The sequence below is a fragment of the Giraffa tippelskirchi genome, chromosome 5 (assembly GCF_054371585.1).
Source record: "Giraffa tippelskirchi isolate mGirTip1 chromosome 5, T2T-mGirTip1v1.2.pri, whole genome shotgun sequence".
NCBI classification, from domain to species: domain Eukaryota; kingdom Metazoa; phylum Chordata; class Mammalia; order Artiodactyla; family Giraffidae; genus Giraffa; species Giraffa tippelskirchi.
The window spans coordinates 193,748,539-193,774,890 of NC_137279.1; the positions used below are offsets into that span (position 1 = coordinate 193,748,539).

At 53.6% G+C, this 26,352-nt stretch overlaps 1 protein-coding gene across 8 annotated transcripts in view; it reads left to right on the top strand.

The window, feature by feature from the left end:
• FARP2 (FERM, ARH/RhoGEF and pleckstrin domain protein 2) overlaps positions 1-26,352 on the top strand; it is a 102,446-nt gene that overhangs the window by 65,258 nt on the left and 10,836 nt on the right. For 5 of the 8 annotated variants that reach the window (XM_081490585.1, XM_081490584.1, XM_081490583.1 and 2 more), the window contains exons 9-17: positions 5,479-5,574; positions 7,195-7,358; positions 7,696-7,764; positions 8,361-8,418; positions 10,052-10,286; positions 17,829-17,992; positions 20,339-20,428; positions 21,003-21,136; positions 25,859-25,940. In XM_081490585.1, coding sequence (XP_081346711.1) covers positions 5,479-5,574; positions 7,195-7,358; positions 7,696-7,764; positions 8,361-8,418; positions 10,052-10,286; positions 17,829-17,992; positions 20,339-20,428; positions 21,003-21,136; positions 25,859-25,940 — 1,092 coding nt within the window. The remainder of the gene's footprint in view (positions 1-5,478; positions 5,575-7,194; positions 7,359-7,695; positions 7,765-8,360; positions 8,419-10,051; positions 10,287-17,828; positions 17,993-20,338; positions 20,429-21,002; positions 21,137-25,858; positions 25,941-26,352) is intronic. The other 3 variants (XM_081490588.1, XM_081490590.1, XM_081490589.1) reach the window with 2 other exon arrangements.

The following is a 26,352-nucleotide window of genomic DNA, read 5'->3' on the forward strand; positions in this document are numbered from 1 at the left end:
GTCTGATTTCGATGTTGACCATCTGGTGATGTCCATGTGTAGAATCTTCTCTTGTGTTGTTGGAAGAGAGTGTTTGCATAACACATACACAGAGACACACACATATACAGAAACAGACCACATACACACAGACACACATATATACAGATACATATATATACACAGATACACACCCACAGCCACACACACATATACACAGAGAGAGACACACACAAAGACACACACATACAGACCACATATAGACACACAGACACACAGAGGGAAACATAGACACACGACACACACACACAGACATGTACACACATATACACAGACACACACATATACACACACACCCACATGTACACACATATACACACACACCCACATGTACACACATATACACACACACCCACATGTACACACATACACACAGACACATGTATACACACAGACACACAGGCCACATGTATATGCACAGACACGCATGTGTTTCTGAAGCTTCTGCGTGTGCTCCCCAGGAGGAGACCGGTCCCTGTCGTGACTGCTGGGCAGCTGTCACTGAGGCCCCTGATTCTTGAATCTACGGGTCTGTCCCCAATGTCGTCAGCCGGTCAGTCGTGTCCACGCAGCTCGTTTTCCTGTAGGACGGGCCAGTCTAGAAGCAGCCCCAACATTCAGCTGTCATGCTGCAGCCGCCTGTGACCCGGAGCACTGTAACTCTGAACATGGAACTCTGTGGGCTGTTTTCCTGTGGCTAGAATCAGGTGACGGTGCCCAGCTGGACCACATGCGGGTGACATGTGACCCCCTCGGGCATCACCTGGGCACCACCTGGCCTCCCTGGCGATGCAAACGCTGACCCCTGTGCTTTCTGGTTCTTCCACTGTATTGTTACTGGTCTTTCTCTTTCAACCAAGAAGCATCCTTAGAGAGATGCTGGACCTTGTCCAGTGCCCCGTAGACTAGCATCCCCTGGCGGTGCCTGGCCAGGGTTTGCCAGCTGGTCTCTGATTTGGGCACACCAGGGGCCCCCTGCTAAACTCAGATGGTGACAGGGAGAACCAGGAACCTGAGGAAAGCCTTCTTTCCGAGGAGGATGGTGTTTGCAGGGCAGGTGCCAACCTAGTGGGAAGAAGAGACTCAGAGAAGCAGAAACTCGGGGCTGGAGGAGGTGCAGAAGCAGGAAGGCCCCTTTACCCCACGCCTCGTGCCCAAGGAGCAGGGCATGGCTTCAGCACGTGCGTAAGCTCTCTCTCGTGAGTTTTTATTCTGGCCTGGTTTGTCATAGTGAAATACTGGTAATTAACCGTTAGAAGGCTGGTTATGCAAGTGGTGCTGGCATCTGTGTTACAGGATAAGTGGCCACCTGTCCAGAGGATGCAGACTCTGTGCTAATAAATGAGGCAATCTTTGAGATACGCTGTTACATGGAAAGAGTACCAAGAGCTGTGTGTGTGACTTGCTGCCACTTGTGGGGAAAAGAGAGGAAATCACAGACAGGCACACCCACACACAATTTATTCCCTACGGAAAAGCTGGCATTGACCACCCCTTGGATGGTGACTAGAGTCAGCAGGCTTTCAGAAGAGAGGAGAAAGAAAGTGAAAGTGAAGTTGCCCAGTCATGTCTGACTCTGCGACCCCATGAACTGTAGCCCACCAGGCTCCTCTGTCCATGGGATTCTCCAGGCAAGAATCATGGAGTGGGTTGCCATTTCCTTCTCCAGGAGATCTTCCCGACCCAGGGATTGAACCCGGGTCTCCCGCATTGTAGTCAGATGCGTTACCGTCTGAGCCACCAGGGAAGGTGAAGAGGGGAGAAGGCAACGCTAAATCTGGGCTCATTGTGGTGCCTTGTTAGTAGATTACTGCATTGCATGCTCTTTCTTTTTTTAATTTAAAAGTACATTATTGCTAAAAGTGTTAACCATTATCTGAGCCTTAAGAGAGTCATAATCCCTTTGCAGTAATAATGTCAAAGATAACTGATGACAAATACCTTAGCAAATATAATAATGAAGAGGTTTGAAATATTGTGAGAATTACCGAAGTGTGGTACAGAGAAGTGAGTGAATGCTGTTGGGAAAACGGTGCCCATAGACTTGCTCAGTGCAGGGTTGCCACCGACCTTCATTGTGTCTGTAAGACATTCTCCAAGAAGCCTCAGAAGTAGGAGAAAAGCCCACACCTTGAATCAAGAGCTGGGCAGGCACAGGGACACAGGGGCCCAGAGAGGCACAGGCTGGCGGCAGGAGGACTGGGAGACACGGCCGAGAGCTCCGCAAAGCAGAGGAAGAGACAAAGGGTGAGAGACGGAGAGAGAAGTAGAGGGAACTCCAGCAGTGTCCCAGAGGCCCAGCATCCCAGGATTCTAGAAGCAGGACCCAAACGGCAGCGGAGGAGTTGTTACAGACATGCCAGGAGGAGAAGTGTCCAAACCTCCAGGCACGGGTTTCCAGATGGAAGGTGCCCACAGGCTTTATTCCTAGTGAATGAAGATGGGCAGGACTTGTCTGTCTGAGACGTCAGAACACAGAGATCAGAGGGCTTCCTGGGGAGAGGCAGGGAGGCGTGAAATGCCGCCGGGCGGACGCTGAAGGATGGAGGATCTAAATGTTAAAGAAAATCATTTCCAACCCGTAATTCTGTGCCTGTGCAGCCGGACTCCTATACAAGAAGGAAATAAAAGCATTTCCAGAGATGCTGCTTTTCAGAAAACTCAGTCCCCGCACAGCCTTCAGAAGCCCGAAGGTCCGGGAGAGGCCCTGGGCGGGAGCTGAGGACACAGGGCGACGTGCTGGGGCGGGCGGGCGGGGGGAGGGTGCGCCGTGCTCAGATGCGGAGAACCTGTGTCAGCAGAAGGACATCAGGGGCTCCAGGGAAGGCTGCCAGGAAGGAAACAGACCTGACCAGACAGTTCCCTGAGGGTCCAGTGGTTAGGACCACTGGCGTGTGTGTGCCCTCAGTTGTGTCCGACTCTGTGACTCTTTGGACTGCAGCCCACCAGGCTCCTCTGTCCTTGGGATTTTCCAGGCAAGAATACTGGAGTGGGTTGCTGTTTCCTCATCCAGGGGATCTTCCTGACCCAGGAATCGAACCCGCGTCTCCTGTTTGATCCCTGGTTCCCAGGTTCAATCCCTGGTCGGGGAACTGAGATCCTGCAAGCCCTGCAACACAACCAAAAAAAAAGCTGATCAGTGATGTCATGGGTGAGATCATATTGAAGAGTTTTAAAGGTCTGCAGGGAAGTTTTGAGCTGAACCAGTAATGGGTACATAGAAAATTAAGCAAATGGAAAGAGGCAGTTAGTAACCCTGGGAGAATTATAGGTAAAGGAGGAAAACACAGTTGTAATTCACCCCTGCCGGGTTTGTGAGCAGCACTCACATGATCAACAGCACAGGTCAGACTGGGGCGGGGGGCCCCGGGGGAGCGGTGGACTCGGAGTCCCATGGTGTGCGGTCCAGGCAGACAGCAGCGTGAGCGAGCTGTGTGGACGCGCAGGCACTGGCAGGCCCTCTTCCTGCCTCTCTTGAGCCCCACGTCCAGAGCCAGGAGCTGAGGCACGGCTTTCCTTCTGGTGCTGTTTGAAGGTTCGCTGGTTCTGAGGATGGAGTTGAGAAGCCTCCGGTGTCTCACTTTGAGCCGCAGGTGGAGTGATTCCACGTCGGCTGCGTCGGGAGGTGGGGGCTGACATTTGAGTCAGGACCTCAAGGACATCTCTTAACTCAGGAATGCAAAGAATTGAGACGGAATTCACAGAACGTGACGTCCACCCTTCAGAAGTATAATTCAGTGTTCTCAGTATTAATACTCTCTTTTTAGTATCTCTGGTGGGAAAGCATTCTGCATCTTGCCATTCCCCCATCCTGAGTTTGTGGAAAAGAGTAAATGGTCATGAAGGCCAAGGACAGAAAAGAAAATGCCAGAAGGTGCTTCCATATGTTGAGAATTTTCATTCTGAAACGTTTTCAAGCTTAGAGAAGTACAAGGACGTACCGTGAGCCCCTTCGCTGGGGACCCCCACCTGGGTTCCCCAGGCACCCCCGCCTCACTGATTTCAGATGCTCCCAACCGAGGTCAGCTGCTCCGCCCGGTCAGGGTCTGCCTGTGATCATTGGTGGGAACCGTCTCTCTTCTCTGCTTGTCCCCACGGCTGGGGTGCTCCGGAAGGTCCAAGGCCAGTCGTTCGTGACGTGGGCCTGCCTGGCCCGGCTGCTGCTGAGACCGAGAGGAAGCCGCTCGGGCGGTCAGTCACGGGAGGGAGGCTGTGCCCGGGGCAGCCACGCAGCGGCCCGCAGTGCCGTCTGTCCCTGCTGGGGACGGCATCCGTCGGAAGGCACGGACAGGCTTCTTTGCTACAAGGTGACTTTCACAAGCTGTGTCTTTATTCGTTGGCTGCACTGGGTCTCTGCTGCTGCACTTGGGCTTCCTCTAGCCTCGGGGAGCGGGGCTCCCGTTCACCGCTGTGCCCGGGCTCGGGAGTGGTGGTGCGTGGGCTTAGTTACTCCGTGGCCTATGGGATCTTCCCAGACCGGGGATGGAACCCAGGCCCCTAGATTGGCAGGTGGGTTCTTATCCACTGCACCACCAGGGAAGCCCGCAAGGAGACTTTTTATCCTTTGTAATTAGTATTTTGTGGAGAGATACTTTAAGACTGTGAATTTCCCTCATGGTTGCCAAAGGGCCGCTTTTTAAATTCCATTATTCACACTCCTGGGAGGGGTTTCTCATTTGTTTTATTTCGTCACTGTGGACACGTGGGTTTGTCTCACGATCATACTGTCACTCGAGGTGTAATTCAGGCTGTAATCCGATAGATGATCTGTTGTCGTTATTTCTTTTGGTCTTTAAGTTGCCCCCCATCTGGGAGTCCCTTCAGGTAACTTCTGTGCCCTTTTGACACCTCCCTGTCCTTTCTGAGCACTTATTTACTTTGTCACACAATAATGTGGTGGAGGTTCCTTTGTTCCTTGCCTGCCCCCCCAGAAGAGCAGAGAGTCCCAGTCTCCAAGGTGAAGAGCGCTTAGCAGCCAGAGTCCTGACCCCGGCGCTCGCTCTGTCTGGAGAGTCAGGAGTTCAGCCGCAGCTCCAGGCCCGGTCGGGCACCCCCGGGGTCACTGCATCCTCCTCACCTTCCTTCGCTGAGCAGCTCAGCTCTGCTCCAGCCCTGCCCAGCCACCCCCAGGCCCCTCGCTGGGGTGGCTTCAAAGTGTTCACTGTTAACACTAACAAAAAAAGAGAGTTTGTATCAAAGCTTTATCGGAGCAATAAAGTATTCTTCCTGAAACAGATTAGTATGTTTAGTATTGACGTTTTAATTGAGTCATTCCGAATGTAACAACTGTATAATGAGTTCTAAATATAATTTGCTTCTGACTATAACATTGGGCTTTCTAGCAAGGATGTAACTCAAACCTCTGTTTCATGAGAAAGCGTGTGTGTGCGTCTGGATTACACGCGTGTCGTTACTCAGTGTGCGTCTCTTGGATTTTAGAGCAGCACCAGAATCAACACTTTCAACTGGTCCAGGCTCCGAAAGCTCAGCTTCAAGAGGAAAAGGTTTCTCATCAAACTCCACCCGGAGGTCCATGTGAGTGTCAGCGTGAGAACTCGTGAAGTGAAGGGAGCACCCCTCTGCTCAGTTGTCAGTTACTGGTGTATCATTTCGGCATAATGCACACGAGAATGCAGGACAGGATCGGTGGCCGGGACGGGGCTCTGGGGAGACCTGCCCCGCAGGGCTGGCCCGCAGGGTGTGCCGGCAGCCAGGGGTGGCCAAGTGGCCTCAGTGCGTCCACGGCTGACGGGCTCCCGGGCTGCTGAGAACCGTAGCTTCACTGCAGCCGCTCCTCCTTTGGGTGGCAAAGCTGAAGTGCAGAGTGTGTAGCTGTGGTCCGAAGCCCCACAGCAAGTCAGTGCTGGGGCTTCTGTCCAGCGTGAATGGACGGTGTTTCCAGTGCCTTTGACTGAGAAATTGACCCTTCTATAGTTCTAACTGAGGAAGCCTTGGCTTTCAGAAAATAAATGTTCCTTTCTTTTGTGAGTCCATAAGTTGATAATTAAATATAAATTTACTGAAATTAGTAAAAAGGGACACACGTCTATAGAGTCTGATGGGAGGAAAAATCCAATGCTTCAGACAATTCTAAGATGTTCACGGTGTTACATGTCCACTGTGCCAGGAAGCTGGGAGGCGGATCAGCCAGCCGCTGTGGGAGGAGGGCCTGGGGGCTGCAGCTCAGCCTCACCCCGAGCCTGGGAGCCTGGGCGCCTGGGAGCCTGGGCGCCTGGGAGCCTGGCCCAGCCCGGGGAGGGGCCGCCCCTAAGCTTCTCAGAGGCACTGGATTAGCAGGGGCTTTGTCAGACCAGGGTCACCATGACCTGCAAGTGTGTTTATTTTGTGCAGAAAGTGTGGACAGATAGCTTCATTGTTTGTTATTCAAATATTTCTTCTAAGAATGAAAGAGAAGTATAAAGAATGCCAAGAACACGTACAAAATGCAAGTAAAAGGCTGGTTTTTTTCCTCTATAAGTTAAGTGTTTTTGGCAATTATTCCACAGAGACAGGGAAATAAGAGAATTAGTGCAAAATTCTGAACTGTGTCTATTTCTACACCTGGTGAGGTTATGTTTTATATCGAGTCCTAAGCACTTAGATTTTTAGGATTAAATATAGGAGTTAAAGTATTGATATTATACTCTTTTGGAAGATAATTTGGTAATAAACATCACAGTGTCCAAAAATGTACATTGTTTTTGAGTTCAGTATAACATTTCTAGGCATTTATCCTAAGGAATAACCATGAGAGATAAGGCAGTAGGTTCTTCACGCGATGTTTGTGAGCCTGAAAACCTGTGTGTCCGGCTCATCCCAGACACCCTCAGGACACCCACAGGAAGGTGGCTGGGTGACGACAGGCAAACGTGTCGGCCGGCGCAAAAAGATGCCTTGGTTTCCTCTAACGTGGGAAAAGGTTTCAAAAGAAACTTCAAAACATTAGCCCTTGTGATTTAGATGACCACACTTCTCTGGTATTTCTACAAAGAAATACACCACTATATTTTTCTCCTCTCAAATATAAATGGAACCAGAAGTCTATACACAACTTCCAGAAAGACAGTCTTCCAGGTTTTAACGCTGGAGCAGCCCGTGGTCTTCCTAGATTCTCACCCTGCTGCAGTTACTCGAGCCTTTGCCTTTCCCTCACAGGGGCCCTACCAGGACACCCTGGAGTTCGTGTTGGGCAGCAGAGATGAATGTAAGAACTTCTGGAAGATCTGTGTGGAGCATCACACCTTCTTTAGACTCGCTGATCAGCCAAAGCCGAAAGCTAAAGCCGTCCTCTTCAGCAGAGGCTCCTCCTTCAGATACAGGTGGGCGGCCGCAACGGGCAGCTCTTGGCCTTGTCGTGGCGCTGAGAGCCCAAACGTCCAGTCAGGATAAGGGTGGTTCATTTACAGAGAATTCCGTACAGGCTGCGGCCACGGAGCCACTGGAGAAGCACAGCAAATACAGCAGTGGAGAGATAGGCCTGCTGACGGCTGTTTGGAACATTGGTTATGCTCATTAATGCAAAGCATGCTTTTTAAATGCATGTGTAAACTTAAAGACAGAAGCTGGGCAAGTCTTACTTTTCCTTTGCTTCTGTGGAAAATTTGTGCTGTCTATTTCTGTTTGTTCTCTCATGTAAAATCTGAATTTTATTCTCAGTGGAAGAACTCAGAAACAACTTGCTGATTATGTCAGAGACGGTGGGATGAAGAGGGTTCCGTATGAAAGGTAAATTCTCTCCTCTTCATGATGCAGAGTGTGGGCGTTTAAATCAGCATTTTAAGTATCTTAACCTTTGCTTGAATAAAAGGTGCTTCTGCTGTGTAAATGTGTGTCTTGACACTTGAGTTCCGTTTCTTCTCTTTGATTTAACGGTGATGGTTTGCGTTTTACGTCATTTAAGTTGTTCAGACGCAGATGACCCTTTTTGCTTCCAGTCTGCCTCGCTCCACGCAGACGCGATGCTTTTACAGAGCATGGTTTTCATGGTATTAAACTTGGGGTCTGTTTCTGTGAATGTGGGTCTCGTCCTTAATTTCACCTCTTCTGGACGTGTATTTTTGTTTGCATCCTTGTTTTCCGTCATCCTGCCGTTTCTAGTTAGATGCCTCAGGCGTGTTACAAACCCTTGACCACGTTTTCATGTGAGTCCTCACAGGTGCAGCACAAGCTGCTTTAGAAACAGGGTCGGCACCTTAATGCTGTGCGCTCCAGGAGTGCCTCTGATGATGGCATTTTTAGTAAAATGCACTGAAGATGAAAAAAAAAAGCGGGGGGGTCAGGCAAGCAGGGCATGGGGCTCACAGCCTGTCCTCTGCTTGCAGGAGACACAGCAAGACCCGGATGTCTCTCCGTGCCCTCAAAGTGGACTTGCCGCGGCAGGTTAGTCCTGCGTAAACGTACCCGATGTAGTCCCCGGTCCCCTTGTAGGAAATAGCCTGGCGTGGTTGTAACAAGAGTCCTAAAGTTAGTCTCATCATTTACATGGCAATTCCAGTCCTGGGACCCTGTTTGCAGAAAAGAGTCCTGAGTGAAGAGGAAGCTTTGTGGGTGCACACGTGTCACGGTGTCGCTTGTGATCCTAGAGACCCCAGCAACCACCGTCCGTGCTGGTGAGCCACCAGCTGGTCTGGATGTGGCCACCTGTCGGATGACTCAAGAGCCACTAAGAATCCCATTTCAGAAGAGTGGAGCCCGAGCGGGACACGTTCAGGAAGCATTAGCAGTGACACTGGCAGTTTGCACAGTGGCCCGTGGAGAACCCTCTTCCTGATTGAAAAAGACAGCTGGGTGCACGAGGGACTAAGCCTCACAGCGGTTCCCGCCCGGTGCTCGGGTCCCGGGCGGCTCTATCTCCTTATGCCTCTCGTTTGACTTGGTTTTCTGCAGTGGGCACAGGCTTTTTGTTGTCAGGAAAACAGCTGAGAAATACAACTTTTATAAAAGTGTGAAGTGATGAGAATGCCAGCTTGCGGAGGTGGGGGGGTTGCGATTTGCTCAGTGAAGCTGTGTTCACTCAGTGGACATTTTAGTATTATGTTAAAGGTAAAAAGCAAGGAGCAAATGTGTGCACCGGAGTGTCTGACATGACCACAGCTACTAAAACAGGTGCACACGGGCCCCCACACACGCTCCACAGGGAGCACGTGGCCCCCGTGCCAGACGCGACCGCAGCCGTTCTATGCCCTGAGGCCGGGGCGTCGCGGACTCCGGGTCGGTCTGCTTCGCCGTCTCTCCCTGTCTTCGCGTTTGCGTGTTGACTGCCACGTGCGAGCCGATCTGTATGTAGGCTCTCGCTCTTTCCATGTAGTATTATTTCATAATCCTCTGTGTGCAGCTGTATAGTTTCATATTAATAATTTTTTATTGCTGCACAGTGTTCATTTTTGTTGCAAATTTATCATTTATACTCTAATAGTATTTATAGAGCTACAGTTGTACCTCATTTATTAACACTTCTGTGTCCCAAATTTTTTTAAATTGGGTTTTTAAATAAAAACATTCTTTGATTCTTCTGGGTACGTTTTCTATTTAGGAATTCCTTGCTAAATCATTGAAATTAAAAGAGCTTACCTTTGGATGCACCCACGCGTCTCATCCCCCAGCAGCCCTGGCGGGTCGGGGGCACCTTGCTAGCTGCGAGGGGCAGCTGAGCCCATCTCCAGCCACCCAGCCCCAGGGGACGCCGGTGTCCAGAGACGCCCCAGGGAACTTCAGGGTGACCTGGGTGCCAAGGCGACTTGGGACTCTGGTGACAGAAGGGGTGTGGCACCGAGCGCGTAGAGAACAGTGGGGTCCCAGGGACCGTAGACAGGCGCTCCTGAGCCAACCTCAGCCCTCAGCAGCGCTCACAGAGCTTCTGTTCTGCTATTCGGAGAGGGACGGTCTGACCGCTGCCCCCGTAGGGGCCGTGAGAGGCGCGCGTGGTGGGCTCACCTGAGCCTGGCCTGCCGTGCGCCTCTCCGACGTGACCTGTCGTCTCACGCACTCCTTCTTTCTTCTCATTCTGCCCCAGAGCTTCTCCTTCTCCGAGGGTGTGAGGACCCCTGTGATGCCGTCGCCCACAGCTGCCTCCTTCTGCTCGGCCCCCGCGTCCCCTCCAGCTCCCCTGGGCCTGCGCGATTCCCAGGTCAGCGGCGGCAGCTCCGAGACGGGGCCCCCTGCGCCTGGCGCCCAGCGGCCGGCTACAGAAAGGAGCTCCGTGGCTGCAGCCCAGCCCCCCAGGCCGCCTGCACTCCAGCCTCACCAAGGTGTCGGGTTCGGTTGGGGCATGAGGAGCTGTGGCCCCCGCAGTCCTGAGGGGCTGAGCTGCCCCACCTCAGGCCCAGACACAGGGGGTGTGGGCAGGGAGTGCCCGGCTGTGGGGCGCAGTGACCGCAGTGAGGGACCCCTGACCGGGGGCTTCTCCTCCAGGGAGGGGCACCTGTGCGGCCTGCTGGGCCGCGGGGGGCGCCCGGTTTTCACATTGACAAGTGCCCAGCTGCAGGTGTCTGAGGAGTTCATAGACGACGACCCTGCAGACATCTCCTTCTTCGCCGGGGGCTCGGAGGCATTCTCCTTCCCCTACGGGGGGCTGGGCCCAGGCTCCAGCCCGTCCAGCCCTGAGGGGTCTTCCCCAGAGGTAGCCCCCGGTGACAGGGAGCACGGCTTTGAGTTTGAGGAGGGCAGCCTTGGCGATGTGCACCCCTCGGACACCTCGGAGCTGCTGGAGGTGAAGGCGCAGGCCAGCCTGATGCAGCGCCTGCTGAGCCCATCCGACACCAGCTCGCTCCGGAACAACCAGTCCGAGGCCAGCTCGCTGAGCAACGCACCCCTGCCCGGCAGCCTGTCCGCACACACGCCTGGCTCTGCCCCCCAGTCCGGGGCTAGCTCCATGGCCAACTTCCCCGCCTGCTCCGTCCGCTCTGAGGCCAGCTCGGCCTTCCAGTTCTCCGATATTGTGGACCAGTTGGAGCAGCTGAGCTACCCGCCCACGACGGCCGAGGACTCGAGCAGCTCGGACACGGACTCGTGGGGCTCTGAGGCCGAGGTCCCCCTAGACGTGAGCCTTTTCTTCGGTAACCCCTTTGCACAGGCGAGGGCGGACAGAGTCATTTTTGATTTGCAGAATAACATAAAGAATTTGATTCCTGGAGAGCGAATTGATGAAAACCTGCCCTGACCGTTCCCGGGCTCCCTTCTGGGGTGACCCCCGCCCGCTTGTGGGGCGAGGGCTCAGGTTGTTGGCTTTGGTGTAGGAAGTGATTTTGTGGTCATGGCTGGGTATTCTTCATCCCCCTGATTCCCTGACTGTTCCATTTTAAATGTAAAGAAGTGAAAAGATGCGCTTGTTACGGTGTTGCAGGCTGTGCAGCAGAGTTAGGATGGCCACGTGTCCCCTGCCACCCCTCGGGACCACTCTGTCTTTGCAGCTTTACTCTCCAGCATTCGCTCTCATTTGGCTGAACTGTGCATTTCGAGTGATTCGGATTCACATTGGCCTTTAGTGGAACACGTGCCTTATGCCTGTCGCTGCTTTTTAAGTTGAGACGCTGCCCAGGATTAATTAGCTCGTAGTTCTGTCTGATCTGACTGTGCGAGACCCTGCGGGAGCTGCATGAGACCCGGTCCTGGGGCGGGGGTGCTGCGGCCTTAGGGCCCAGCGTGCCTGGTGCCTGAGGAGTCACCATTTGTGACTGACCCCGGGGCTCTGCTTGGGGGAGGCGGTGGGTTAGCCTGCGATGGAAACAGGGCCGTGTCCTCTCTGCTTTCCTTGGGGGGCGCTCTGTGTTCGGTTCAGGGAAGGCAGAACCAGGCACGGCAGCCAGGGCTGACAGGACTTGCTCCCTGTGGAGACCCGGCGCCCAGGGCCTCCCTGAGCCGTGGGGGCTCGACCTTTTGTACGGATGCCGGCTCCTCCCTCGGGTCAGGCGCGTGCTGGACACAGCTGCTCCAGTTCTGACAGAGCTCCCCCCCGACACGTGGTATTAAGGCCGGGCCGGGCGTGTGTGTGGACAGGTGAGGTGGCCGCGCCCCTGGGGGCCCCGCACCCCACACCCCGAGGACGTGGCTGGCCACGGGGAGAGACTGCAGTGTTGGGTTTCTCACTGGGTCCATGGCCGAGTTTCTGCTCCTTTCTGGCTGCACCTGGTGGAACAGCTGTGTTTAAAGGGCAGTTTAATTCTGAAAGTCGACTCCCCCTGTGGGCAGGGGCCTGCTGGCAGTGCTGTGAGGAGCTGCCCAGGCTTCTCTGCAGGTGTGGGCGCCTCCCGGCGCTGGCGGCGGTTGGCACCGGCGGGGCCTCCACTGACGTGTCGGTGCTTCACCTCCACACTCCTGCCGGGCACGCGGCCGCGTGCAGGGGCGTCGGCCCCGTGGCCCCGCACTCGGCCCCCTTCCGTCGGTTCTCATGCTGCCCTGGCCGGCCATGCTGTGCCTTCTCGTGTCATGGGTATCCCCGCAGCCCTCTCCCAGGGAACCCGTGTTTCTAAGACTGTGGTAATGACCGAGGTGTGGGCAATAAAAGCTGTGCAGACAGCCTGCTGTGAAAGCCCTTGGCTGTCCCCGCGGTCGTCTCTGCCAAGTCCTCTGGTGCTGGGGCCCAATGCAGCAGTTTCCAGCACAGGCACCGTCTTCCGATGCCGCGAGGGTGGCTGAGCGCCAGGCAGGCTGCGCTCGGTCCTCTGGGCATGTGGGCCGCGACCCCGCGGCATATGACGCGGACACCAGGTTTGCGTCTGCAGGGCTCGCCCGGTTCAGAGTCACAAAACCTTAGAACAGGGAGGGACACAGCCAGGTCCCGTCGGCGCCCGACATGGGCATTCTCGTATCTGTTCTCAAGGCTGTGGAGGGGCGCGGGGGCCGTGCCAGCCTCGCTCCGGGCCAGATCTCCTGCCTTCCAGCCGCATCCCCTGGTGCCGCCTTTTGCATGAACGCGTCTACGTCCCCAGGAGTGAGGAGGAAAGGGTTGGCGTTTCCCTGTGAATCTGAACTTGCTTATTCTTTAAAGACATGTTGACATTTCCTGGCTTGTGGTTCTTGAAAGTTTGTTTCCCTTTGAAATCGCCATTTATGCAGATATGTACTGACTCAGAAACCTTTTGTTTACTCAATAAAATAAGGGAGCGTTTGCTACAGATTTTAGTGCCTTTTTAGCTTCCTCTCCTCTGCTCGCCTGTGGTTTTGATTTACATGCACTGAAGGTCGTCTCGTGTGCCAAGCCCACCCCTGAAGCGGCCTGTGTAGCCTCCGTCTGTGACTGCAGCCAGCCAGCCCCACGCTGCCCTCGGCCTGCCTCACTGCGGCCGTGGGTGGTGACTCCCTACGGGAGGCCAGCAGGGGAGCCTCTCGCCTTCCTGAGCAGCCCCGCTCCGGCCTGCCGTGGCCCTTGTGATCAGAATGTAAGGAGGGTATAGGGAGCCCATGGTCTGCTGCTCTGGGCCCACACGAGCCTCCACGGTGGGGAGGAAACACGTGGTCCTCGGGCACAGAACACGTGCTGTTGGCGTCTTTTGAAAATGAGGCCATTATTGCCTCCCCACAGTCAGCTAGTCGCCCCCCACAATCCGATCCTTGGGCTGAAATGAGGCAGCTGCTCAGATTCTGGCCCCCCCTTGGCCACCAAGAGCTCTCCGCACCTACAGGAGCCGCCCACCTCTCCAGCCCCCAGCGTCCCAGGCAGCGGCTCCCGGGGGCCGGCTGAGGAGAGTGCCCAGCAGCACAGGCCTTGGGGAGGGGTACCTCCGCTCCAGGGCCTGGGGGCACCTGGCACCCAGTGTGGGGGGTGCCGGGCAGCTCTGGACCGGCCCCTGTTGGCCCACGCTCCCTGGAAACCTGCGGCGGGCGGTCACGACTCTCAGAGGAGAGGACAGTGGGTCACGGGGGCATAGGTCCCTCTGTGACTCCGGCCCCAGCCCTGACTGGTGCCTCCGTGCCGGCGCCCCCAGGGGTGAGCCTGGTCGGTCCCCAGGGCGACCAGTCAGGAGCGTAAAAGCTGTGTGGCCTTGCTTTCCGGGAACGTCCACTCAGGCTGCAGCTCCCTGCCAACGAACGTCCCTGCAGACCGCCTACTGTCAGGAATGCTTTGCTTTGGGAACCTTGCCTCCAGCGCTCCAGTGGTCCAGAAGATCATTAAGTGACAGCTTCTGAAGCTTTAGACAGAAGGTGTCGTTTATTAGAGCCTGCTCCCTGGGCCAGCCGGAGTGTCCCCCAGAGAAGACCCCACACCTGGCGGGCGTCAGCCGGACAGTCGGCCCAGAGTGGGACTGAGCTGTCCCCAGTTGGGGTGCTCGCTTCTCTCAACAAGGAAAGAGTTACGTTTACTTAGAAGGAAACTCCAGGAGATGCCCCCGGGCAGGCCGTGTGCATCGACGTCACCCCTGAGTATTGGGCCACGGGCAGACTGCGGGGTCTCAGCCCTGGGAGAAGGATGGACACAGCGCAGGAAGAAGGGGAGCTGGTACTTGGACCCCTCAGAGCTTTTACTTTATGAGCCGGATTTTGTATGAAAGTGACTCACAACATCCTGGGCCAGACATGGAGCCAGGCCTGGCTTCCACCAGTTCCCAGGGTCCTGTTTCCCAGGAGTGTAGGGAGATCGGCGCTCCCCTTCTCTTCTGGGACGAGTGGTCACCGTCCCAGCCACCGAGGCGCTGCCGCAGCTTGCACCCCTCCACCATCTTAACCCTCAAGCTTGACCTTAACTTTTCCAAACCGGAGCAGACTCTTGTTCCACTGTTAGGCACAAGGTTTCAAGATAATTTTATTACAGCGTTTTGAAGAAGACAATTTAAAGCTATGAAGTAAAAGTAGCTCAGCTTCCCATCTAAATGTGGCATTTCTCTTTTGTCACCCGATCAGATGGTCAGGAGAAGGTTCCAGGAAAAGACGGCTGTGCTTCTCAAAACAGCGTCGACACTGTAGGAGGATTCTTAGGAACCACTAGAAATAGAGTCCACAGAAAAACTCTTCCAGAGTGGTTTCCTGCTGACCGTTTTCAATGGAAGTTTTACATTTTCAGTGGTTTTTCTGAAGACACGCAGGCCTTGGCCCTGCAGCTTTGAGAGCAGAGTCTGCCGTGACCTCTGGGTGGACAGCAGCTGTCCGCATGTTCCACATCATTTGCTTTTGGATCCTGTCACAACATGCCATTTGCAGACGTGGTCTGTCTGCAGGATCTAGTGGTCCCCGAGGCCGCGGGGGGACAGTTGTGCACCCTGTGTGAGCAGTCGGTCCTGGGGCAGGACTCCTGTCACTCAGCTGCACTGCCCCGGCCTGGCTGTTTCCCAGTAGAGGACCTTGCACGCAGGGGTTGGTGTTTACAGATGTTTAAGATTCTTTACCACATCAGTTAGGGCCACACATACTCTGTGGCACCTAAAACATGACGTTTAGCACCTTAAGAACGCTTGAGCCACCTGTCTGCCCGTCAGCGTGTGCACTGATGCAGGTCGTCTGCGTGGACAGGACTTTCCACGCTCACCGCCTGTCATGTCATCACAGGGTCCAGAGCAGTGTTCACACCCCCTAGGCCCTCCTGGAAGTGGCTGGAGGAGCCACAGCCCCACAGGGGGACGCCACGACAAACAGTGGCCCACACGCTCCAGAGCCGCGAGTGTGGGTGGTTACGTGTTTCCCGCCACGCGCCTGAGAACAGCTCCCCACAGATGTGTTCGCCTCATCTCCTGGCATCTGTGTCGACAAAACCGATGTAGGTATGACCTGCACCGTTTCACTGTAGCTGACAGATCAAATACAGATAACCATCTGATGCCAGGTTGTGGTGCCTGTTAATCTGGTCACTAGAGGATAGGCTGGCAGTTTGCAGAATAGGAATCACAGGCGTCGCCCAGCAGTCACAAGGGTGGCTCCAGGACCCCGAGAGAGCACGCCCCCCGCAGGAAGGGCCCTTCTGAGAAATGGTGTGGCGTTGGGACACGGCCCACCCACGCGCCCGGACACTGTAAACCCGCGCTGGCAGCGCTCAGTGAACAGGTGTGAACAGTGTAGACGTCTGCCTGGGCAGCACGTTCATGTGCTGCTTTCGGGGGCTTTCTGGAATGTTTTCCCCGAGTAAATCCAGCCCTCGCTGATTGAACCCTCAGATGTGGATTACACAGATACACGGGCAGCCGTGCCCGCAGTGACCGGACCGGATGGTGGCTCTCGCCACCCCCAGAGGCCAAACAGTGGATTCCAAACGAGCCGCCCACTCGTCGCCGCCCCCCGATCCCACCCCTGCCCACCCTGGCCCGTCTGCAGGAGGCTTCAGCGCCACCACGAGCTCCTCACCTGTCACCTTCTGCGGTTTAAAGTCTTTGTGCGAGACCTTTTGGTAAACGGCACAACAAGCTTCCTGTGGGCGGCCCCTTGTGGAGGAGGGCCGCGTGGGGCGGGAGGACGCCGGGCCGCCCCGTGAGCTTGCTCTCAGGACCAGGGAGCCTGAGCGTCGGCCCTCACCCCGGGAACGGCGGGCCTGGGGGACACGCATGCCCCTTGTGAGCGGATTCTACCCGCTTTCTGGTGGTTTTTGGATTGAAGAGCGGCCGGTCGGCTGGTGCTTTGTCGGTCGCCGCCGTCCGGGAACGCGTGTCGCCCATCAGTGCTCGCGTATCCCCTCCTTCTCGAGCCCCCGCTGCTGCGCTCTCTTCTGAGTTTTCAGTGGGTCGTGGTGTCTCATCACGCGGTTCCGGGCTAAGGAGGGACAGAAGGGCCTCTGGAGTGTGATCCTGAGAGCTTGTCTGGGGAGCGGGCCTCTTCTCCGGTCGAAGCAGCTGTGTTTGGGCAGACGTGACCTCGTGGGCTTGGCGTGGCGGGAGGGGACGTGGGGAAGTCACGTTATTTTAAGGTGGCTTAGCCGATTTTAAACGTGTAATAAAAGCATGTTTTAATAAACTGGTTCTAACTATTGCTGTTCTTACGTTGTCCGGGTTTTCTGATGTCAGTGAAGATTTCTCCGTGTCTGCAGTCGGTGCGGTGTGAGAACCCCAGAGGTCAGCTCTGCCGTCTGGCCTAGGGAGCCTGTACCCGGGAGCCCTGGGTGGGGTCCCGGCTCAGGCTGCCCCGGGCTCTGAGCTTGTCAATGTGAAAGCGGCTGCTCCGGCTGCTCCCGCACCTGGGCTGCGGCGGGAGGGGCGCCGTGCCGCGGGGGCCGCTGTGTGGGGCTCCCCGCGCCGCCTCCTCCGCCCCGCGCGTCTTAGGCTGCCTTCAGTCGCCGGTTAAGCGTCTTCGCTGAAACTCTGCGTGGAGGTAACTGTCAAATTTGGCGTTTAATAGTGACCAGTTTCTCGTAGGAAAACATTATAAACCTTTGAGGATTTTTTTAAATGGGTAAGATAATTTTGTATTACAAAATGGTGGGTGAAATAGAACAAGGTCGAAACTTGGCCTCAGTCTAGTCACGAGCAAACGTTACTTGAAGAAGGGAAGAAAACTGTTAGTTGCTTTTGTGGTACAATTCTAGAAAACCAAATTAAAGTCCTTGTTAATGAACAATTCAGGGATGTAGAAAAGCACACGGGTCACTCCGTGTGATCCAGCTTTCTGAGTGAAGGAAGGGTTCATGACTGGCCTCAGGACACCTGTCTTCCTCCTCACGCACCTGCAGGCCCCTCCCCGCTCTCTGGCAGCCGTATCTCTCCCGGGACCCCGAGCCCCGGGCCAGGCCACCCTGGAGGCTCCCTGGGGAAGCTGGGTACACCGAGCCGTGCCTGCCGCCGCGGCCCCTAGAAGGGCCTGGTGGCGGTGCTGCCCCTCGGGTCCTCCCTCGCTCATCGCCCCCCGCTCATCGCCCCCCATCGCCCATTCACTTCCAGGCCTTTCAGCGGAGAGTCCTCAGCCTTCTCCCTCTACCCAGAGAAGCCTGCCGGGCCTGAGCCCCCCGGGCCCGGCCGCGCAGGGCCCCAGCCCCCTCCTGGGCCCCGTCCTCAGTGACGCTGCTGGAACTAGGACAGACGACCGGGAGGAGCCGAGACGCAAGGTGGGCGCCCCGGGGGGCTTGCTGCTGGGAAGGGGGGGTACCCCGGTCTTGAGACCCTCCCCTCACCTCCGGGGGCTCCCGCGCCACAATGGGCCTCCCCGCTGCTCTCATGGTTTCTGGCATCCGTCGGTTGCGAGTGTGGGGCTAGATCCTGGAGACCTCAGCCTCGCCACTGCCCGAACTGCTGGCTTCAGTTTAACAGCAGAGGAGCTGGGAGGAGGCCCAGGGGTCAGGGGAGCAGGGGCTGCTGGCCGAGGTCGTCCTGGAGGGGCGTCCCAGAGCTGGGCATGTGGCAGAAGGGGAGGCCCCCGCCTGCAGGCTCAGTGCCAAGCAGGAGTGAGGTTGACAATCAGAGCTGGGGACCGAGGAGAGACGCTGCTCATGAGCGAGGCCGTGGCCTGAAGTGGGGGCACCCTGGCCTCGGGGCCCCCCAGCTTTAGGCAGGGAGCCCCAGTTTCCCTGATGACCCCCCCGGCAGGGCTGGGGCCGCCTCCATGTTCCTCAGCCCCGCGGTGGAGCGCAGGGTCCAGGAGCCTTGGCGTCCACCGGCCTGGCCTTGGGCTCCTGCGTCAGCGTTGGGCTGCCCAGCTGAGGGGTGGGGTGGGGGTGGGGAGCTGCCCAGTCCTCCCCCAGAGTCCAGTGCCAGCTTGCTGCCTGAAACCCCTTCCCTACCAGCGTCTCCCACTAACTGTGTGGGAACTGGTGAGGCTCCACAGTATAGGGACGGCCTGAAACGGAGCTGGTGCTCCCATTCTAATGGGTGCTCCTCTGCCTGTTGGTGGGCTCCAGGCTCGGGCTCTGCGAGAACAAAGCCTGGCCCCTCCCTCTGCCCTGACCTGGGCCCTGACCTTGGGAGTGTGGCTGGCAGAGCAGCGGAGGTTTTGCTTTCTCCCCACTGAGTTTCCTAGAAAGTGCTATTTGATCTGGAAATCCGGGGCTGGCTCTGGCTACCCAGGCTGGCGTCCATGAGCCTGCTGACCACCTTGCTGCTGGCAGCCCCTTGTCACTAACTGGTGACACCTGCGGTACAACCGTGACCTTGGCAGTGATGCTGCCCTGGTTGTTTGCAGGCACCTCCACCTCCCAGCGGCGTTCCCTCCTGGATGGGGCATTTCCCTCCAGGCTTTCTCGCCCTGACTCGCTGCCCTCAGAGAACCTGGTCTCAGGCCCCAGGAAGCCCTGGCCCCTGGCCTCCCTTCCCCAGCATGCCTCAGACCCCACCAAGCTTCATCCCCAAGCTGACCACCTGCAGCCTTGGACTCTCACCCTCCCCGCACTCTTTCTCTGTAGACTCACCTCCTCCACCCACCTGGGCCCAGACCTCCAGGATGTGTGGGGGCCCCCCCTCACCCTGGCTCACCTCCCTTGCACCTCCTGACCAGCCCCAGCCCCCAGACTCACCTTGGGGCCAGCACACCGTCTATGCTCAGATAGGCCCCAAAGACCCTGCCTTCCTGCCACTGACCACTTCTCTCACCTCGTACCCCGCCCCCACCCTCGACCTCTGAGCTGACCCCGACCACCCACCCTCCACCCCACCTGCTCCCTCGTCCTGTACACTTGGCTGCCCAGATGGGTCACTTCCTCAGTAGCTAGAGTTGCTTCCTACCTGTTTCCTCCTGGGAGGCTGTCCACTCAAGGGCAGGAACCTCTGCACTTGGCACGTCCCAGGTACCTGTGGTCACAGTTGACACGGGAGGGTCAGCCCCAAGTCTTCCACCTGGGGGAGGAGCACAGGGGTGAGTGTGCAGAAGCGGAAGGACCGGGCGAGCGCCAGGTGGGAAAGCATGGAGGAGGGGCCATCAGGCAGACCTTGAGTTGCTCAGGGTGCAGTGGGGCCCTGCAGGGGCAGGACGCAGCCCCCGGCCCAGGTGAGCACGAGGCCTGGGCTACCCTGGGTGCAGCCCTGCCCTTCCCGCTCTAGAGAGTTCTGTCACCGTGGACTGGCCCCTGCACATTTATTTGATCCACTTTCTTGTAATGTTTGCTTTATTGTGGCAGTCTGGAACCCAACCCACAGTTTCTCCGCGGTGTGCCTATATTTGTGTGTTAACCAGCTGCAGTCCTGGGAGTGATAGCGGAACAATAATTTCATCACAAAATAAGTAATTAGTTTTAGTGTATGCCACTGTTTAAGCAGCAATTATTTTCTCAAAAAGAATAACATAATACGAGAGAAACATCTGAGGGAGATAAAACTGGGCTTATATTTTTACTCAGAAGTGACTCAGGAATTACATGTGAAGATCACACAACAGTGTTAATTTCAGCAGAAGAGATGGCGTGTTAGGACCGTCGGTGACATGGCCGGCAGACATACACTCACACTGTCTGCACTTCTTGCAGTGTGTGCCTGCGGACGAGGCATATTTCATAGCAAAGGAGATTCTCGCTACAGAACGAACATACCTGAAGGATTTAGAAGTTATTACCGTGGTATGAAACCTAAATCCTTTGTTACTTTGATTTTATGACTGCTTCTTAAATCTCGGTCAGAGACAGACTCTCTCCTGATAAACTGCTCTTGGCTGTCATGAAATCTGTGTATGGATGTCTATGTGTGTGAAGTGTGTGAAGTGTGAAAGTCACTCAGTTGTGTCCAACTCTTTGCGACCCCGTGGACTATACAGTCCATGGAATTCTCCAGGCTAGAATACTGGAGTGGGTAGCTGTTCCCTTCTCCAAGGGATCTTCCCAACCCAGGGATCGAACCCAGGTCTCCTGCATTGTAAGCAGATTCTTTATGAGCTGAGGCATATATGTTCTGTTAAATATATCTGCCTTAAAACATGTCTAGTCAGGTCAATACTGGGTCCAATTTTTGTAAACCTGGCAACATATTCCTTTGAAGCTTTTCATCTAGAATTGTTTTCTTATATCGTGAAAACTGGGTGATCAGCCGACAGGCTGGCTCGAGCACTGGTTTGAGCTGTCCTCGTGGGGGCTCTGCGATCAGGGCTGCGTCTCCTAAGGTGTGAGGTTCCTGGGTCACCCTGAGCTCTTCTGGCAGTGGTTCCGGAGCGCGGTGGTCAAGGCGGACGCCATGCCTGCAGACCTGATGACCTTGCTCTTCTCCAGCATCGACCCCGTCTACGAGTTCCACAGAGGCTTCCTTCGTGAGGTGGAGCAGAGACTGGCGCTCTGGTAATGCCCTGCACAACCCCCCCCCGTCCCCTCCCACCATCACTGCTCTCAAGAGCTTTCCAGCTTCGGGAAGTATTTCACAGGAGTCATTATTTCATTGAAACAGATATTAGTAGATACATAAGTTGCTTTCATTCATCCTGTTCCAGAAGAGAGAATTTTGTTGTTCAGTCACTCAGTCGTGTCCAGCTGTTTGCAACCCGTGGACTGTAGCACACCAGGCTACCCTGCCCTTCACTGTCACCCAGAGTTTGCTCAAACTCATGTCCATCGAGTCGGTGATGCCATCCAACTATCTCATCGTATATCTCCCTCTTCTCCTCATGCCCTTAATCTTTCCCAGCATCAGGATCTCTTCCAATGAGTTGGCTCTTCGCATCAGGGGGCCAAAGTATAGGAGCTTCAGATTTAGCATCAGCCTTTCCAATGAATATTCAGGGTTGATTTCCTTCAGGATTGAATGGTTTGATGTTCTTGCTGTCCAAAGGACTTCAAGAGACTTCTCCAGCACCACAGTGTGAAATCATCAATTCTTTAGCCTTCTTTATGGTCCAACTCTCACACCCATACATGACTACTGGGAAAACCATAGCTTTGACTATACAGACCAAAATGATGTCCTTTTCATCACAGGGGACTGGAATGCAAAAGTAGGATGTCAAGAGATACCTGGAGTAACAGGCAAGTTTGGCCTTGGAGTACGAAATGCAGCAGGGAAGAGACTAACAGAGTTTTGCCCAGAGAACGCACTGATCATAGCAAACACCCTCTCCCAACAAGAGACGATGCTACACATGGACATCACCAGATGGCCAATACCAAAATCAGATTGATTATATTCTTTGCAACCGAAGACAGAGAAGCTCTATACAGTCAGCAAAAACAAGACTGGGAGCTAACTGTGGCTCAGATCATGGACTCCTTATTTCAAAATTCACATTTAAATTCAAGAAAGGAGGGAAAACCACTCGACCATTCAGATATGACCTAAATCAAATCCCTTACAATTATACAATGGAAGAGACAAATAGATTCAAGGGATTAGATCTGATAGACAGAGTGCCTGAAAAAATATGGAGAGAGGATCATAACATTGTACAGGAGGCAGTGATCAAGACTGTCCCCAAGAAAAAGAAATGCAAAAAGGCAAAATGGTTGTCTGAGGAGGCCTTACAAATAGCTGAGAAAAGAAGAGAAGTGAAAAGCAAAGGAGAACAGGAAAGATATATCCATCTGAATGCAGAGTTCCAAAGAATAGTAAGGAGAGATAAGAAAGCCTTCCTCAGTGATCAGTGCAAAAAAATAGAGGAAAAAAGTAAAATGCAAAAGACTAAAGATCTCTTCAAGAAAATTAGTGATACCAAGGGAACATTTCATGCAAAGATGGGCTAGATAAAGGATAGAAATGGCATGGACCTAACAGAAGAAGAAGGTATTAAGAAGAAGTGGCAAGAATACACAGAAGAAATAAACAAAACAGATCTTAATGACCCAGATAACCACGATGATGTGATCCATCACCTAGAGCCAGACATCCTAATAGTGCAAAATCAAAGGGGCCTTAGGAAACATCAACTACAAACAAAGCTAATGGAGATGATGCAGTTCCACCTGAGCTATTTCAAATCCTAAAAGATGATGCTGTTAAAGTGCTGCACTCAATATGCCACCAAATTTGGGAAACTCAGCAGTGGCCACAGAACTGGAAAAGGTCCGTTTTCATTCCAATCCTAAAGAAAGGCATACCAAAGAATGTTCAAACTACCACACAATTGCACTCATCTCACACTCTAGCAAAGTAATGTTCAAAATTCTCCAAGCCAGGCTTCAATAATATGTGAACCAAGAACTTCCAGATGTACAAGGTGGATTTAGAAAAAGCAGAGGAAGCAGAGATCAAATTGCCAACATCTGCTGGATCATAGAAAAAGCAAGAGAATTCCAGGAAAACATCTGCTTCACTGACTATGCTAAAGCCTTTGAATGTGTGGATCACAACAAACTGTGGAAAATTCTTAAAGAGATGGGAATACCAGACCACCTTACCTGCCTCCTGCGAAATCTGTATGCAGGTCAAGAAGCAACAGTTAGAACCAGATATGGATCAATGTCAAGGCTGTATATTGTCACCTTGCTTATTTAACTTATATGCAGAGTACATCATGAGAAACGCTAGGCTGGATGAAGCACAAGCTGGAATCAGGATTGCTGGAAGAAATATCAATAACCTCAGATACACAGATGACACCACCCTTGTGGCAGAAAGTGAAGAGGAAGTAAAGAGCCTCTTGATGAAAGTGAAAGAGGAGCGTGAAAAAGCTGGCTTAAAACTCAACATTCAAAAAATGAAGATCATGGCATCCGGTCTCATCACTTCAGGCAAATAGATGGGGAAACAATGGAAACAGCGAGAGACTTTATTTTCTTTTATTTTCTTGGGTTCCAAAATCACTGCAGATGGTGACTGCAGCCGTGAAATTAAAAGATGCTTGCTCCTTGGAAGAAAAGCTATGACCAACCTAGACAGCATATTAAAAAGCAGAGACATTACTTTGCTGGCAAAGGTTCATCTAGTCAAAGCTATGGTTTTTCCAGTAGTCATGTATGGATGTGAGAGTTGTACAATAAAGAATGTTGAGCACCAAAAAATTGATGCTTTTGAACTGTGGTGTTAGAGAAGACTCTTGAGAGTCCCTTGGACTGCAAGGAGACAAACCAGTCCATCCTAAAGGAGATCAGTCCTGAATATTCATTGGAAGGACTGATGTTGAAGCTGAAGCTCCAATACTTCGGCCACCTGATGCAAAGAACTGACTCATTGGAAAAGACCCTGATGCTGGGAATGATTGAAGATGGGAGGAAAAGGGGAAGACAGAGGATGAGTTGGTGGATGGCATCACCAACTCGATAGACATGAGTTTGAGCAAGCTCCAGGAGTTGGTGACGGACAGGGAGGCCTGGCGTGCTGCAGTCCATGGGGTCGCAGAGTCAGACACGACCGAGCGACTGAACTGAACTGATATGGACCTTGTTGACAAAGTGATGTCTCAGCTTTTTAACATGCTGTCTAGGTTTATTATAGCTTTTTTTCAAGGAGAAAGCGTCTTTTAATTTCACAGTGGCAGTCCACCATCCACAGTGATTATAGAGCCTAAGAAAATAGTTTGTCACTGTTTCCATTTTTCCCATCTATTTGCCATGAAGTGATGGGACCAGAGCCATGATCTTAGTTTTTTGAATGTTGAGTTTTAAGCCAGCTTTTTCACTCCCCTCTTTTACCCTCATCAAGAGGCTCTTTGGTTCCTCTTCACTTTCTGCTATTAGGGTGGTGTCACCTGCATATCTGAGGTTATTGATATTTCTCCCAGCAATCTTGATTCTAGCTTGTGCTTCATCCAGTCCAGCATTTCACGTGATGTTCTCTGCATAGAAGTTAAATAAGCAGGGTGACAATATACAACACAGCCTTGACGTACTCCTTTCCGAATTCTGAACCAGTCTGTGGTTTTAAGTCCAGTTCTAACTGTTGCTTCTTGACCTGCATACAGGCAGCAGGTAAGGTCTCTGGTATTCCCATCTCTTTAAGAATTTTCCACTGTTGTTGTGATCCACACAGTCAAAGGCTTTAGCACAGTCAGCAAAGCAGTTTCTTTCTGGAATTCTCTTGCTTTTTCTATGATCCAACTATACTTTTTATAGTATATTGTATGCTTTGGTGCACACTCAGTCATGTCTGACTCTTTGCGACCCTGTGGACTGTAGGCCGCCAGACTCGTCTGGCCATGGAATTTTCCAAGCAAGAGTACTGGAGTGGGTTGCCATTTCCTCTCCAGGGGATCTTTCCGACCCACAGATCAAACCCACAGCTCTTGTGTCTCCTGCATTGGCAGGCAAATTCTTTACCACTGCGCCATTTCAGAAGCCCTATGATTCAACGGATGTTGGCAATTTGATTTCTGGTTCCTCTGCTTTTTCTAAATCCACCTTGTGTATCTGGAAGTTCTCGGTTCATGTACTATTGAAGCCTAGCTTGAAGGATTTTGAGCATTACTTTGTTAGCATGTGAAATGAGCACAATTGTGTGGTACTTTGAACATTTTTTGGCATTCTCCTTCTTAGGGATTGGAATGAAAACTGACCTTTTCCAGTCCTGTGGCCACTGCTGAGTTTTCCAAATTTGGTGGCATGTTGAGTGCAGCACTTTAACAGCATCATCTTTTAGGATTTCAAATAACTCAGCTGGAATTCCATCACCTCCACTAGCTTTGTTTGTAGTGATGCTTCCTAAGGCTCACTTCACTTCACACTCCAGGATGTCTGGGTCTAGGTGAGTGATCACACCACCGTGGTTATCTGGGTCATGAAGACCTTTTTTGTATAGTTCTTCCATGTATTCTTGCCACCTCTTGTTAATATCTTCTGCTTTTGTTAGGTCCATACCATTTCTGTCCTTTATTGTGTCCATCTTTGCATGAAATGTTCCCTTGGTATTTCTCATTTTCTTGAAGAGATCTCTAGTCTCAGGAGATGATCCCTTTTTTGCCTGGTCACTACCATTTCAAGGATGGTCGAGTTATGACAACAGCCTCTGTCAAGTATGGCCTCCCCCTCAGAGCCTCTGGGTGCTGTTATGAGCCTGGGAGTTGCCATCACACTAGCAGTGAGAGGAGAATTTCTCACAAGCTGTCCAAGGTTTTGACCTCATTTGTCCCTCTGCTCCAGGGAGGAATCTTCTAGTGCCCAGGCCACAGACAGTCACCAGCGGATTGGGGACATCCTGCTCAGGAACATGCTTCAGTTAAAGGTAGCATGGGCTTGTGTGAGGCTCTGGGCCTAGCAGCTGGTGGTGGGGACACCAGCTTCCTCCTCAGGACAGTGTTCTCCTTAGAACGACAAAAGGCAGGACAGACTTCCCCTCAGGTCAGCTCTGCCCTCAGGTCAGGACACGAGCCCTCTGAGCTATGTTCCTCTCCGTCAGGACACGAGCCCCTCTGAGCCTGTTCCTCTCAGAGTGCTATTTCCACCAGGACGGGCTTTCCTCAGGTCAGTGCCCCCTCAGAGCAGGGCTCCCTTCAGGCGAGGTCCTCTCGGAGCTGCCTCCTCCACCTCAAAGGCATTCTGTTCAGGACACACGCCCCTCAGGATCAACAGCGCCCCCCAGGGCTGCCTCCTGCCTGGCCAGGGTTCCCTCAGCCCGCGCCCCTCAGAGCCGTGGG